The sequence below is a fragment of the Lissotriton vulgaris genome, chromosome 8, assembly GCF_964263255.1.
Source record: "Lissotriton vulgaris chromosome 8, aLisVul1.2, whole genome shotgun sequence".
NCBI lineage: Eukaryota > Metazoa > Chordata > Amphibia > Caudata > Salamandridae > Lissotriton > Lissotriton vulgaris.
In genome coordinates, this window is record NC_141696.1 from 1506567974 (window position 1) to 1506584063 (window position 16090).

Sequence of the window (16090 nt, forward strand, 5' to 3'; positions counted from 1 at the left end):
AAAATGCTCGCGGCCTACTGTGAACCGCAGGTAACGCCGATGGGCCGGCAGGACGGGGATGTGAAAATAAGCATCCTGCAAGTCCAATGCTACCTTCCAGTCTCCCGGGTCTAGGGCAGCTAAGACCTGAGCCAGAGCCAGCATCTTGAACTTCTCGTTCCGGAGGAAGCCGTTGACGTTCTGTAGGTCCAAGATGGGGCCTAGGCCCCCTTTGCCCTTCTTGGGAACCAGAAAGTAATGGGAGTAACAACCACACCCTACTTCTGGCCCAGGAACGCGCTTGATGGCCCTCTTGGCCAAGAGGGCCGGAACTTCCTCTTGCAGAAGTTTCAAGTGATCCCCCAACACGCGGTGGTACTGCGGTGGCATGGCTGGAGGGGTCGCCTCGAAGGGGAGGAATAGCCCCTTCGGACGATTTGCAGCACCCACCTGTCTGATGTGATGGTGCGCCAGTGGAGGAGGTGATGGCAAACCCTGTTCCGCACTGGCATTAAATGGGACTGAAAGCTCAGACTAGGAAGGCTTTGAGGCAGATGCTGCGGGGGTGGATGTGGACTGGCCTCGCCGTTGTCCCCTGGCACTGCCACGGCGGTTACCACGTCCGATGCAGAGATGGATGTTAGTCTGCGGCTGGCAGGACGTGGGGGGTGCCGCTTCCTTGCCCACGAAAGGCAGCAGTTTGCTGGCGCTGGGCCGAGAGGCCCAAGGACTTGGCCCTAGCCCTGGAGTCCTTAAAGCGCTCAAGCGCACTTTCTGCCTTGTCGCCCAAGAGGCGACTGCCATCAAACGGCATGTCCATAAGGGTGTTCTGGACATCAGTCGAAAAATTGGCGGACCTCAGCCAGGCGTGGCGGCGAACCGCTACCGTTGTTGCAATCGCCCTGCCTAGTGAGTCTGTGGTATCCAGCCCACATCGAATGGAATACAGTGCCGCATCCCGTCCCTGCGCAAAAGCTTGGGCGAGTTTTACCCGGGCTTCCTCCGGGCATTGTGGCAGCACGTCCCACAGAGAGTGGGTATAACGGCCCAAAAGGCAAGCGGTGTTGACTGACCGCAACCCCAAACTGAGTGAGGAGAACATCTGTTTTCCGTACTGTTCATACCTTTTGGATTCCCGATCAGGGGAGCTGTCGGGAATGCGGTCTGGGAGTTAGAGGCCTGGATAACCAGGCTCTCAGGGGTGGGTTGGGTGGACCGGAAGCTAGGGTCGCACGGGGCCGGGCGGTGGCGTCTGGCCACGTTCCTATCTACAGGGGGACCTTGAGCGGGCCTGGACCAAGTGCCCAGCAGAACGTCAGTTAGGGCCTCATTGAACGGCAGTAAAGGCTCTGAAGACCTTGCCTGCGGTTTGAGGACCTCAGTGAGGAGGTTAGTCTCACGGCTGCGACACGGGGAGCTTAATAGCCAAGGTCTTGGCCGCCCTCGTCAATACCACACTCTAGGCAGCCCCCTCCTCCGTAGCCACAGTAGGAGGGGAGACAAATCTAGTGTCGGGCAAAATGTCCAGACCACTGGCCTCCCTTAGCTCAACTGCCCAGTCCTGATACGACTGGCACTCCCCTGCCAGAGGGTCCTCAGACCCCTCCCAAACCGCCTCGCCCCCCATCTCCTGGTAATCAGAGTCAAAGGATGGGGCCGGATCATAGAAGTATTGCTCTTCTCTCTACGTCGAATGCGGCGTTGGCGACGCCGTCCCGGTGCCGTAACCGGATCGAGGGGGGTGGGGGGGGGAGGGGCGGGGGAGACGGGAAAATCGGGGACGACGTCTTCCGGAGACTGCGTTGGAGGCGACACCCTAGGGGCCGGCCCTGAAGGAGGGGTCGTGAGGTCGACCAGCGGCGACCCGGATCCAGTGGGGCCATGCGGCGTCTGGATCGAAGTCGTCGACGGCGCCGGCCCTCCACCGGCCCGCTAAGGCACCCAGACGAACCCCGGGGCCTGAAGGCACCTCCGAGAGGCCCGTCGGAGGAGAGCGATTCCTCATGGCCACAAGGAATGCGTTGATCTCCTCTGACGTCGTGTTCAGCCCAGGGACCGGCGGGTGTGGATCAGGCCGCGACGCCTGCGGCTCCAGCGGAGCCGTGTGGACTGTGTCGCCCGAACCCCCGGCCACGTCGCGCGAGCGTCGGGGGGGGGGGGGGGGAGTCAGAAGAGCCATGACGCCTCTTCGACTTCTTGTGCCCCTTACCTGAGGACTTTGAGCCCGACGAGTGGTCTCGACTCGCCAAACTGTGATGACTCCGGTCCTTCGACCTCCTCCTGGACCGATACCGTGAAAGGCGCAGGCCGACTGCCGGAGCTCGAGACGCTTACGGGACCGCTCCTGCCAAGCTATCGACGTCAAGGCCCGGCAGTCAGGGCACGACTTATAGTTGTCGGCCCCTAAGCAATACAGGCACCGGTGATGGGGGTCGGTAACCGACATCAGTCGGTTGCAGTCGGCACAGGGCTTGATTGAGTCGTACGACTCGAAAACAGATCAAAAAGGATCGAAAAAGTTAGTCAAAAAAATTACTAGAGGGTACCACTTTTTCCGGATCTCCGCTTGCTGGCGCAAAAAAATAAAATAAAACTGACGTCAGCGTGCGAGGGTGGCGTCTAAGTACTCAGAGGACGTCATCCCGGCACCAACGATGCAGACGACTGACGCGGAGCCACAGACGAAGCCTACCAACACGCAGGGGTACTGCTACGCAAAACTTTCCAGATACAGACTGACGCCTGGGGATATTCTAAGGTAAGGAATCTAACACTAACCTGTTTCTTTCAGATGTTCTATTTCTGGTATTGTGGTCGAGCAGTTAGGCTCATCAGAGGGCTGTGTTAAGCATTTTTTGAACACACTCCGGCAAGAAATTAAAGACACCGAAAGACTGAATTCAAGAACAATTGTTTTGTATCAAAAAGTTATTACCTTGTGATTTCGAAAACCAATAGATCCCAGTTGCAGGTAATTAACAGTTTCAAAGTAGCAATACTTTTCAAATGCATTAGGAACAGGCTTGCAAGGCAGTAAATGATTTTACAGTAGTAGAAATACTTTAGTGATATCAGTTTAGAACAGTAGAACTGTGCAATAGCAATGGTTACACTTTTGTATGCAATAGGATGAAAATGAAATGCAATCCCATTTGAGGAAAACAGGGTTATGCATTAACAGGTAATTTCTCAACTTACTCTTCCAGGTTACAAGGCTTTTGACCAACACTGGGCAAGGTTCAGTTTAAGTTAAGTACTGCACCACCAGATGCAGTGGGGCAGTCGGGTGCAAATCAGCGCCAGGCGCCCAATGCTTTTCTATGGAGGTTTCTGGTCACACAAAGAGGCTACAGGCTCAGACCAGGAGGCTCAAAAAAGGGGACCAATGGTTGGGCAGGCAAGTTGGAGAGCTGCTGGACACCATCGGCTGGGCTCCTCAAAGTCGGGGCCTGAGGATGCAGGAGTGGCCGTTTGTCACCAGGTTTTCATTGCTGGAGCCAGTCGCAGTCAGGGGAACCTTTCATGAAGAGGCTGCAAGTGAGTGACCTCATGGAGTCCAGGAAAGGTCAGCCACCAATGGAGTCGAAGTCTGGATAGTTGGGGAGATGTCGCTGGACAGGTAAGCCACTCAGAAGTGGGCGTCGGGTGCAAAGTAGTCAGGGGTTGCGGATTGGATCCGGAGTCCTTGAAGATGGAGTTTTTCTGGACATGGCGGCTGTCTTCAGGAAATCTGGTCATTATTGAAGAGTGGCAGTCTTCCTCAGGTTCATGGAAGTCACTGGCCACGGGACCGACTTCTTCGCAGGCTAAAGAAGCAGTAGACAGGCCAGTAGGGCTGGGGCCAAGGCAGTATGTGTCTTCTTGCTTTGCTGCACGGCATCCTCTTCGTCAGTCTTTTTAGGTTGCAGGAATCGGAGGATCAAGGGTGCCCCTAAATACTGAATTTAGGGGTGTTACAGGTACTGGCAGATGGTAGCTAATCAGCTACTTGCCTTTAGGGTGACTAAATCCTTTTAATGACTAAATATTTTTAATGCCCCCTCCCTTTGAGAACAGGGAATCCCCCTAACCGGATTAGGTAAAATCCTTCCATTCAAGATGGAGGATTTCCTAAGGAGGGAGTCACTTAAGCTCTGGACACCTTAGGGGTGGTCCTGGCTGAAAGGGGGTACAACTCTCTTGATTACTAATTTTCCTGCTGACCTTGCAGCCAAAAGTGGGGCCTGGTCAGGGGGGGCGGACATCTCCACTGGCTGGAATGGCCCTGGCTAGCATTACAGAGGTCAGGAAGCATTTGAGGCTCACCTCCCTGAATGCTGTTCCTGCTAGGGGGTAGATGTGACCTCCACCCAAGCAGGCTTTGTTTCTGACCCACAAGAGCACAAGGGTCCTCACCTTAGGGGGTTTAAAAAATGTCGGTGTGGCAAGCTGGTGCAGACAAGTCGGCTGGACATGAGGAAGTTGGTCTTTTTCAGGGGGCATCTCTAAGATGCCCTCTGAGTGCATTTTGTATTAAATCCCACACTGGCATCAGTGTAGGTTTAATATGCGGAGGAGTTTGATACCAACCTACTTAGCATTCAGTAAATCCATCATGGAGTTGTGGAGTTCGTAATGACAACCTCCCAGGTTATGTACTCAATATGGCTACACTGCCCGTACAATGTCTGAATGGACACAGACACTGTAGGGGCATAGCAGGGCATATTACACATGCAGCTATGCCCTCACTCTGCCTTAGGACTGTGAGACCTGCTACAGGGGCGACTTACCAATGCCACAGGCATTGTTGTGTAGGCATGGCACATAGGGGGATCTGCTATGTCGACTTTTAGGTTTTGTCTGCACCACAACACAGTCTGAAATGGCAGTGTATGTGCGTTAGGTGAGGTGCCTTTGAGGGTGACAATATATGCTGAAGCCCTTAGAGACACTCTCTGGTCACAAGGCCCTCGGTACCCCTGGTACTTTTTACTATAGGTGAGCGGATTGTGGAAACAAAGGTAAAGTTTTGGGAAAGAACACAGGCACTGGGAACCGAATTGACAGGGACTCGGCGCACCCTCAGATAAAGTGCATCAGACGAAAAGTGGGTGGTACCATGGAAAAAGGGGCACTTTCCTACACGAACCAAACGCTTTTAACATCTTTGTTAACATAAGAGGAAGAAGCACTATTACGCCAAGAGCTGGCAATAAAACAAAGAGCTGTGGTGGAGCAAAAGATGATGCTTAAGGCGCTTGGCACTATTCTAAATCTGTTTATCAAGAAGTGAGTTTTGGAAATGTTAACAGATTTGATTAGTTTATCCTCGTCAATGGATAGAGACGACAGAGCACCTCGATATGGCAGAACAGGTTCCAACTGCCTATTGTCAAGAATGGATAAAAAAGTTATGTTAGATATATCAACTAAATCTACTGAATTCTTATTAAAGCCCTTTAACATCTGTATCAATATTGTAAATTTCTTGCTCCTTGGCTATGTTAAACTGCAAGCTTCTAAAACTGCAGCAAGGTAGCAAAAAACAAACAGTGAAGATTCTTGTTGAAAAGTAAAATGGGCTGCCAGGTCTAGGAAGGGAACAGCAGTACAAGAAGCAACTGCCCACGGGACAGCTAGCAGAACTAACCAATGGATACCCATCAAACACAGAAAGGATACTGGATCTCAGAAAAATATACTGTTCTGGCAGGGGATGAGGCTGTATTAAAAATAATACATTTTTAAAAAAGAAGAGGAAGTCAGCAACTTCATTCTCCTCCTGCAGCTAGGCTCTTTTCACTATGTGTGCACTAGGACCATTTTGAATAAGATGTACTACTTCATATTAGACTCACTCGAATTGTTTGAAGTTAATTCAGCAAGTCATCGCGACATCCCTGAAAGTAGGGAAACAAAAGCAGTATTCCTAGTAGTGCTGTAATGGAAAACGGTGTTAAAGAGCAGAAATCCATACTTTTGCTGATTTGGTAAGACTAAATGACAGCTGACCTACTCAGGTGAGGCGATTTACTTCCCACCTGGCAACACCGAGGTAAACTCTAGCAACAAAATCCACCCAGATGAGGAAATGCCTAGGAGCAGGGGTTCTTGAGTGGTGATGGCAGGCTCCCCATTTGTGTTTAACATTTCAGAGGAATTATCTGTAGGTCTACGAAAGAATGATGTGAGGGAGTTTAGAGTAATGAAGTGGAGAAAAAAAGGATGCCATTATATGTACCAGAGGCCAGTCAAATCTACAAGACTTCAGTTACAACATGGACCTACACACAGTTAACTTTCACTGATACCATATAGCAAAGCCACCTACTTGAGATCTTTCTCAGGGTGTCATTGCAGTCAAGTAAGACCCAAGAATTAATGTCAGAACCCTGGGGATAAGTCAAAAACACTTTAGCCATTACTGTAACTGGTAACTGGACACTTGGAAGTTGGTCCTAGTAGAGCAGTCTGCCTAGTAATTATGAAAGCTCTTCCATACCCAAAAAGGGCAGCTTGGAAACTAGACACCCAGAGTGCGGTCCAAGATTAAAAAAGTCTTAACCATCTTTTCCTCAAGTCAAAGGCCTGAACTCAAAAAGGAAATGATGGCAAAGATGATCACTTCACAATGTAACCATCTAGGTGATCTGATGGAAGGCTAATGAAAGTAGAAGGATCTATTCTATTAGACTTACAAAGCGCATGGCTACCTGCAACGGGCCGTCCAGTGCTAATTAGGTCAAGACCAAAACAGCTCATGACTAGATCACACAAAGAGCCAAATCTACTTTTGAAAACTCTAGGAATCATTGCTGAGTGAGGTAGATCATCTCAAAAATCTTGCTGGGTTGTAGGGGTGATGTAAAAAGGATCGGACCCTCATTGTTATATACTCCACGTGTAATGCAAAGTGCTTTGAATGTAATCTTTTTTTTTAATGAAGCTTGATCAAAGAATCTGAAACTGAATGATTTTTAGGCAGCCTTAATAGGCGTGCTGCAGCATTTTGAACAACCTGTAATCTGTTCAGTACACATTGTGTAATTCCTAGATATATTACATGTCCATAGCCGAGGCAAGAGGTTACCAACACCAGTACAACAGTTCTCTCCGTAGATTTTAGTAATATGTCCAGAACTTTTCTATGCAATTTTGGAGACCAAAACAGCCGGCAGCCAGTTTCTTCACCTGCATCTCAAATAACTTGTTATCGAGTTACATTACTAGATTTTTTACCAGTGGCTTTAGATTGGGACTGAGGACCATAAGTTTCTGGCCAGCAATCTAAAGTCCGATTCAGAAAAGGGGGTGGTGATGAACAGAGTGTCTGAATTAAGCAGACCACTCTTACCCAGTCCAAAGATCAGGGCTTGATCCATCACCGTTATTTATCTCACTGCACCATCCCAGCTCAGAACCTGGCTATATGCAAATCAGTCTGTCCCTGGCCCAGTGCATCATGGGAACAGGGCAGACTAAACTACCAAGCCAATTCTTCACCAGAAAGGAGACAAGCTACCGGGGACCGGTTTCTGGCATTTCAGCCGTCTTCGGCCCGGCTTGCTTGAATCCTAATGGTGCAGTGAGAAAGGGACTCATGTCTGAGTATACCCTGCCACACCTATAGTGGCCAAAAACGATTCAGAAAAGGGGGTGGTGATGAACAGAGTGTCTGATTTAAGCAGACCACTCTTACCCAGTCCAAAGATCAGGGCTTGATCCATCACCGTTATTTATCTCACTGCACCATCCAGCAGTTTAAGTTATTACTTGTTACCATAGCTTCCATTTTATCACCCTTGAGTTTTAAACATGTGGCCAATCCATTTGCCTGCTGTTGTAAGACAATCTTTTAGTTGACCTACTTCAGTATGTTTTTCTGGAGCCAGATGGGTGACAATAGGTGTTGAGCACACAAGACCAATGAGTCACCAAATGATTGAATAATATTTGCTAGAGGATGAACATACAGATTAAATAGAATAGTATTGATTCAAGGAAACCCATAAGTCACTGAGAGATAAGGGGTCTGAATCGAAAGGTTTATCGAAAACCTGACAACTCAAGTCCTGCAGAAAGGAGGCAATCCATCCACAGGCCTAACAAATCACTCCTGAGTTGTGTATCCTCTCAAGAAAAATTGTATGAGACTGTTTCAAACACGGCACTAAGATCTAACAAGATCAGAGACACTGAACCACCTTGATCCAATGTCATTCTGAGGTCCTGCACAACTGGCAAAGGGCTGTCTCAGTGCCATGCCCGGGCCAAGAGCCTGTTTGGGAAGATACTTTTCTCCAAAAACTCCAACATTTGATTGCTCATGTTTTTCGAAAATCTTACCCAAGAAAGGAAGCAAAGAGAATCGATTGAAGATTTCCGATAAACATCCAAGGAAGATATTTTAATTTTTTTAACAGTGGTTTAATCACTGCATGCTTTCAGACTGTGGGAACCACCTCACTCGAGACAGATTTAGGATCCCTTCAAGGGCCAAATAAATAGTCCCTGCTGCCAGATTAAAAATATTTGGAGGAGAGTAGTTGAACAGTGAGCCTGATTTTACTTTGTTCACTAAGGAACCCAGGCCCTCCTCTCATATGGAATAGAAACAAAACGTTTCTTTAGTAGCTTCAGATTGAATGGATGTTTGAACCTATATGAAATAGCTGTGCAAGAATCATAAATTAAATGACTCAATGAGAATAAAGAGAAGGTTGCAATTTTGAACGCATGGACAAAATGATCAACTGAACTTTGAATGAACATGTGAGGGGATAGATACATTTAAGTTTTTCTACTTTAAGCTGTGCAAAAAGAGCTATGTTAATCTTCTCTGCAAGTATGGGAATGAAGCCTAAAAATAACTTCCCTCTCCTGGTCCCCCTACTCTAACAAACCTTAATACAGTCAGCAAGGACTTGTCTTGTTTGTCAAAATAGGAGGCTTGTAAAAACTTTTCCCAGTGACAAGGTCTCTGAACTTGTTGAAATTCTGTAGGCCTGGAACGTCTGAGAGCTAGCTGTCAGTAACCTAGCTTTGACCCATTCAAGATGTTTTGTTTTTCAAGTGCTGAGAAACAATTAATTCACTCCTTGAACAAAACAACCTAAAAAGTAATTTTGTAATTTGTTTCCAACTTTAGTGATTTATCTGGGCAATTAATTTGAGTAACTAATAACTTAATTGTATGGTTGACTGTCATCCCCTAACCGCCGTGAAACACTGGTTGGCCTGGGGAGCAGTTAATCGCATATCTGCCCCGTCAACGATACCTGGAGTAAATTCTGTTTTACTGGTTAAGAGCACGTCACATGCAGAGCCTTGAGCAAAATGAAGTGCTGGAAGGCAGAATGCTTCTAGCTAGAAAGACAGGACTGGATAAAGACATCCCACATGACAAATGACAACTTGGCAGCACAGCGGCCACCCGTTAAGATAATCTCTGGAAGACTTGGGAGCAGAATATCAAATGTGAACTTGCCACTGGCAGGCTCACAGGACTGAGCAATATTCAGTCACATATTAGGATCACCTGTAAAAGATAAGTATTAATTACGTTAAATACAAGAACTTCCTCCATAATGCTGGTAGGGCTGGTTCAGATTCTGTCAAATGTCACTATTGACAGATTTAGTAGTAGTGTTTGGCACAGTGAGTCATGTATGTTATCAACGGAAACAGGCACAATATCCATAGAAAGCATGTTTACTGGAGGGGTCTCTTGGCAATGTGAACAGATTAACTTTTACTGTCGACCAATTCAATGGAACTCATTTCATCAATGTCTGCAGAACGAAAGGTCTCATTTGTTTGGGTACCTGTAACCTAATGACCAAGCACAGGTGCCAACAGTGCATGTATTAATTTCAACAAGTTCCATCTTAAACAATCAGAAAAATCTACCTAAAATAAATAATGTACTTCTACTTTAATACAACAAAATCAAGTGGCAATCTTGCAGGTCTAGTAAATGTATTAACTTGCTCAATCTCTAGGTGGAGACGAGGAGGGCTGGATGCAGCAGTATAATTCGGACTGTTAATAAGGCAGGCATAAACAGTCTCTGAACATGAACGATACATCTGACCAAATTGGTTTTATGAATTTTAGTAAATGCTAAGAGGCGTCCGGGGATTTTAAGACTGCCGCCTGCAGTCATCATACAAATGTCAGTAGCAACTGCAGAATTATGTTACTCTACAGAGACTAATTAGACTATGTATGTTGGATATGAAACCATGATTGAAGAAACACTAAGGTTTTGTGTAATGTTTGCATACTAGAGATGCATGCAAGTTCAAGAGCAGGAGAATTATGGTATAGCTAGAATAAATAACAGAGTATTTGAATATCTGTCGAATTTTAAAATTTGACACACACAGACAAACGTGCCCAACAACTCCCAACAATCAAGTCTTCTCCAAGGAAGACAACCAACTGGTGTAAGGGATACACTTTTCTTCTCAAAACACTCATATATTAAACTAAAAGAGTAGGGCACAACAAAGAAAAAGCTGCTGTGGGACTGCCACAAACTGCATAAGCAGCAGTCACCCTAAAGCCAGAGGATGAAGGCTGACAGATCTCCAATTATCAGGTTTCACAGATGAGACTGAGCAACTTCAACATAATTTAACAAAAGTAGTCAGTTTATTATAATTTAAAACAAGAACATAAGCTGAATAGGAATTGTCAATCTTTGCCTCTTAGTGATTTTAGAGCAAATGCATAACATGTTGAAAATGCAAAGCGCGCACCTGTAATGTACAGTTTTCTTTCCTCTTGAGGAATTCCACAAATCTGGCCACAACCCCAGGAGTACCGATGACTTCATCAATAGGAGGATTCGGTTCTGTAGACAACAAATGTTAAACAATCAGTAATTACCTATGTACAAACAAATCTATTCGTTATCAAGGAGCCAAGATCGAAAAGAATACCGCCAAGTCGGGCCCAAAGTAAAAAATAAGAATGCCTGCACAGAGAGGAAAAGATTGAGCATGCTGCATCTCTACAAATCAGACATATAAGAAGGCACCTTAAATAGGCATGCAACATGTGAACAGGCCTCATTGAGTATATCTTTGCAAACACTAGTCATTGGAGCTCAGGGAGAGACTGATCCTTGGAAGGAAGGGAATGTCTTTCAGAGACATAGCATGTTTTGGGACTAGTCCAGCAAGTTAAGACAAAGGCCAGCAAGTGAATCTTTGAAAGATATTCTTTAGTTGGGCTGCTAATACTTTGCTGCCTGCTATTAGGAAGGATTTGCTCTATGTAGTAAGCATAACTTTCTTTATTGCCTTGGACGGAAGTTAAAAACAAAACAAAACAAAAAAGCACAGGAAGATCTTCGTATGGATCCACATTGCAGAGAACAAAGTGAGTGTAGAAAAGGATGATGTTACTTACCCAGTAAGCATCTGTTCTTGGCATGTAGAGCTGTAAATTCACATGCTTTGCATACTCCTGCCTTCTAGTATTGGGTCCAGATGTTTGCAAGTTGTTTTATTTCGAGTCATGAGGTAAGGAGACGACTCCTTTCGGTGATAGTGCGCATGGGCATCGACTCCATTGTTCGATTTTTTTTCCCATAAAAGGGTGAGAATGGAGTAAGTGACTGTAGTAGAGATGTCCATGCGTATGTAATTTGGATAAGGAGAACTGCAACTACAGGTGCCCGGGGAGGTGGGAGGGCGCATGTGAATCTGCAGATCTTCAAGTCAAGAACAAATGCTTACTGGGTAATGAACCTAATCCGTTCGAGGCATGTGTGCTGTAGATATAAAAACATGCTTTGCTTATACTATTTAGCAGTATTCTCCCAAAGAGGTAGCTAACAAGTATATGTTGCAGTTCTCTGAAAAAGTGTCTTTAGCACTGCTTGGCCTACATAGGCTTGTTGACTTGCTAACATAGCCACACAATAGAGTTTGGTAAATGTGTGTGGTGTGGACCATGTTGCTGCCTTACTGATGTCAGCTATAGGGATGTTACCTAAAAAAGCCATAGTTGCTCCTATTTTGCAAGATGAATGCACTCTAGGAGGTATAAAGTTGTTTTAGCTTTAGCATAGCAAGTCTGAATACATTTATTAATCCATCTTGGAATGCCATATTTTGAGATACGATTGCCCTTGTGAGGTGGAGCAAATGCACCAAACAGTTGCTTTATTTTACGATCAAGTGTGTGAAGAGCGATTTTTGCCACGGAATAATACTGGGGGAAAAACACAGGTAACTCATTTAACTGGTTAAGATAAAAAGCAGAAACTACTTTAGGGAGGAATTTTGGATTGGTGCAAAGAACTACCCTATCTTTATAGAGCTGAAAGAAGGGTTCTTCTAAGGTTAATGCCTGTAGCTCACCAACTCTTCTTAATGAAGTGATTGCAATGAGGAAGGCAACCTTCAATAAAAAACTGTAAAGCACAATTGTGTAATGGTTCAAAAGCTGGACCCACGAGTCTTGTAAGTACAATGTTGAGATTCCAAACTGGTGCCGGAGGTGTTCTAGGTGGAATGACTCGTTTTAAGCCTTCCACAAAGGCTTTAATTACTGGAACTTTGAACAAAGATCAATGCTGTTTTGCAAATATGTGGCTACTGCTGCATGGTGCAATCTAATAAATGTGTAGACTAGACGAGCATGCTGTAGATGCAAAGGATAAGCTATAATGTTTCATACAGAAGCATCTAGAGGATTAATGTAGTTACTGCAATAGACAACAAATCTCTTCCATTTAGCTGCTTAAGAAGTTCTGGTGGAAGACGTTCTTGCTTCTTTAAGAATAGTCATACAATCTGGTGGTAAATTTAAGTATCCAAACTCTAGGACTTCAGGAGCCAAGTCACTAAGCTGAGCTCCTTGGGATTTGGGTGCCTAAATTCTCCATGGTTCTGAGTTAGAAGGCTGGAATTGAGACAACCTTTGATGTGGAACCACTGATAGCTCTAATAGAGTTGTTTACCACGGTTTTACGAGCCCATGTGGGAGCTACCAAAATTAGTGTGAGCGATGTTTGACTGAGCTTTTAAACCAGAAATGATAAGAGTGGGAGAGGCAGAAAAGTGTGGACAAATATCCCTGACCAATTTATCCTTAGGGCATTGCCTTTGGATAGAGGATGTGGGAACCAGGAGGCGAAGTTTGGGCATTTTGCATTGTTCACTGTGGCGAACAGATCTATTAGAGGGGAATCCCCATTTGTGAAAGAATGGAAAGACAATTTGAGGATGAAGTTCCCACTCCTGTTTTTGTACATAGTACATGGCTGTCATGTCTGTGCGGACTACAACAACTTTGGCTGTGAGGTGAGACTGAAAGGCTTTCAACACTAGAAATACTGCTAGAAATTCTAGATAGTTGATGTGAAGACGTTTGTGCTGGTCATCCCAGAGCCCCTGAATTGTGTAGCTGTGAAGATGGGCTCCCCAACCTGTGAGAGAGGAGTCTGCTGTTAGCACAACCTGTGGAACAGGGTTGATGAAGTGCCATTCTTTTGATACGTTTTGTGTGTTCCACCACTGCAGAGAGCAATGGGTGCGGCGGTCTACCAATACTAGATCTATTAACAGACCCTGTGATTGATTCCACTGATGTCCTAAGCATTCTTGTAGGGGACGGTTGTGTAGTCTTGCATGAGGCACTATTGAGATGCATGATGACATCATTCCTAACAGTTGTATGAAAGACTTGGCTGGTAGGTATTGGTTGACCTGAAACTGTAATAACAGTTTGAATATTTCAAATCCTGGCTGTATTTATTGGGAGAGGTTAGAGCTGTGTGAGTATTGAGAGTCGCTCACAGATAGGACTGCATTTGTGAAGGCTGAAGACGAGACTTGTGTATCGACTGTAAAACCCAATTGTTGGAGTAGGACTAATGTAGTCTAGTGTGTTGTAAGCACTGCGTCTTTTCAGTCTAGCGTTGACATAAAATCGCCTTGCTGTAGAAGTGGAAGCACTTGTTGAAGTAGCATATGGAAATGTTCTGACAGTATGTACTGGTTTAACTCTCTTAGATCCAAAATCGATCTTAAAGAACAATCTTTTCTGGGGATTAGAAAGTACAGAGAGTAAACCCCCTAAAACGTGGTACTGTATCAGAACTGGTTCTATGGCTCCCTGTGTCAATAGAGATTGCACTTCATGAGGTCCAAACAGGTGCTGTTTCTCAAAGAGGGCGTTTAAAATGTACTGTTGAACTTCGGATTTAAACCCTGAAATCCTAAGCCAGGCATATCTTCTTAGGAGAATGCTGAAATTAATTCCCCTTGCCTCATTATCAGCAGCATCTAAAGCACACCTTATGGAGGAGTTAGAAATGAGTTTGCCTTCGTGGAATAACTCGTGCTTTAATTTTAGTGTTCATTTGAGAGATATTGAAGTAATAGTTCCATCTCGTCCCTGTGTGCTTTATCACATGTAACTAGTAGGCTCTGTGAGTTAGCAATGCGCCAGTGGTTAGCAGCTTATGCAGCCACTCTTACCAGATGCATAGATTAATTTAGACTCCTAGTCTGGAGGAGGTGCATCGGCAGAGGTCAGTGAGTTTGCTCTCTTATGCGCTTTCGAGACCACTAACGAGTCTAGAGGCAATTGTCCCTTAATAAAAATGGGATCAGATGACGATGGCTTATATATTGTTTGTTATCAACCCGGGAGTTAAAACACGGGCCCGGTTTTTAAATATTTCGGCAGCATGTCTAATCATGCCCTTTAACATAGGAAGACTTTGACTTGTCCTATGTGTAGACCCAAGAGTCTCAAATAAAAAAAAATCCTCCAACGATTCTTTATGTAATGCAACCCCATGATACAATGCTGCTCTAGAAATAAGCTCTTGGTAAGCTACATCATCTGGTGGTGATGGCTTTGCAGGAAATAGATCTGGGTCAGTATCCATGCTAGGATCAATAGTGTAATCATTCCATGGATCGACAGGCAAATTAGTAATATATATATATATATATATATATATATATATATATATATATATATATATATATATATATATATATATATATATATATATATATATATATATATATATATATATATATATATATATATATATATATATATATATATATATATATATATATATATATATATATATATATATATATATATATATATATTTTATCACAAAGCTCCTGCATTCGAAGGTGCACTTCAGAGCAGTAATTGAGGCAGCCGGCATTTCATTTTCCTTTATTTATTTCATGAGGCCCTACGCGTTTCGAAGGCTTCCCTTCTTGTTCACGGGCAAAAAGGTCTGTTGTAGCTTAAGCATTGAGAAGCACTCCCCTTTTAAGATGTCATCGTCCTCAGGTGGGGCGTTTCCTTGTTGTTTGTTGCTTGCTGCATTCTGGGGTGTGTAGTGCATAGTGCTTCCTTTTCCGTAGTGGGTTTAAGCTGCTGCAGATTCTTTGTAATTATTTTGTCTTTGCTTTATTTTCGGCCCACAGTGGGCTTTAGGAATATGAATTCCGGTTCATTAACGAGCCAAACTGTTCTCCCATCCACAGACTGTGATTAGTGCAGTGTCCGTGTGGCCTCTGGTTTGCGAGTGGTGACGCCTTCACGACTGGAATCGCCGTTAGTTACATTTTATCACAAAGCTCCTGCATTCGAAGGTGCACTCCAGAGCAGTAATTGAGGCAGCCGGCATTTCATTTTCCTTTATTTAGTTTGGCTCGTTAATGAACCGGAATTCATATTCCTAAAGCCCACTGTGGGCCGAAAATAAAGCAAAGACAAAATAATTACAAAGAATCTGCAGCAGCTTAAACCCACTACGGAAAAGGAAGCACTATGCACTACACACCCCAGAATGCAGCAAGCAACAAACAACAAGGAAACGCCCCACCTGAGGACGATGACATCTTAAAAGGGGAGTGCTTCTCAATGCTTAAGCTACAACAGACCTTTTTGCCCGTGAACAAGAAGGGAAGCCTTCGAAACGCGTAGGGCCTCATGAAATAAATAAAGGAAAATGAAATGCCGGCTGCCTCAATTACTGCTCTGGAGTGCACCTTCGAATGCAGGAGCTTTGTGATAAAATATATATATATATATATATATATATATATATATATATATATATATATATATATAT

The 16090-nt window shown here is 44.7% G+C and overlaps 1 protein-coding gene across 1 annotated transcript in view; it reads right to left on the reverse strand.

The window, feature by feature from the left end:
• Nucleotides 1–16090, reverse strand: part of LOC147699012 (importin subunit alpha-5) — a 270809-nt gene that overhangs the window by 135116 nt on the left and 119603 nt on the right. The window contains exon 5 of the mRNA XM_086935614.1: nt 10725–10819. Coding sequence (XP_086791740.1) covers nt 10725–10819 — 95 coding nt within the window. The remainder of the gene's footprint in view (nt 1–10724; nt 10820–16090) is intronic.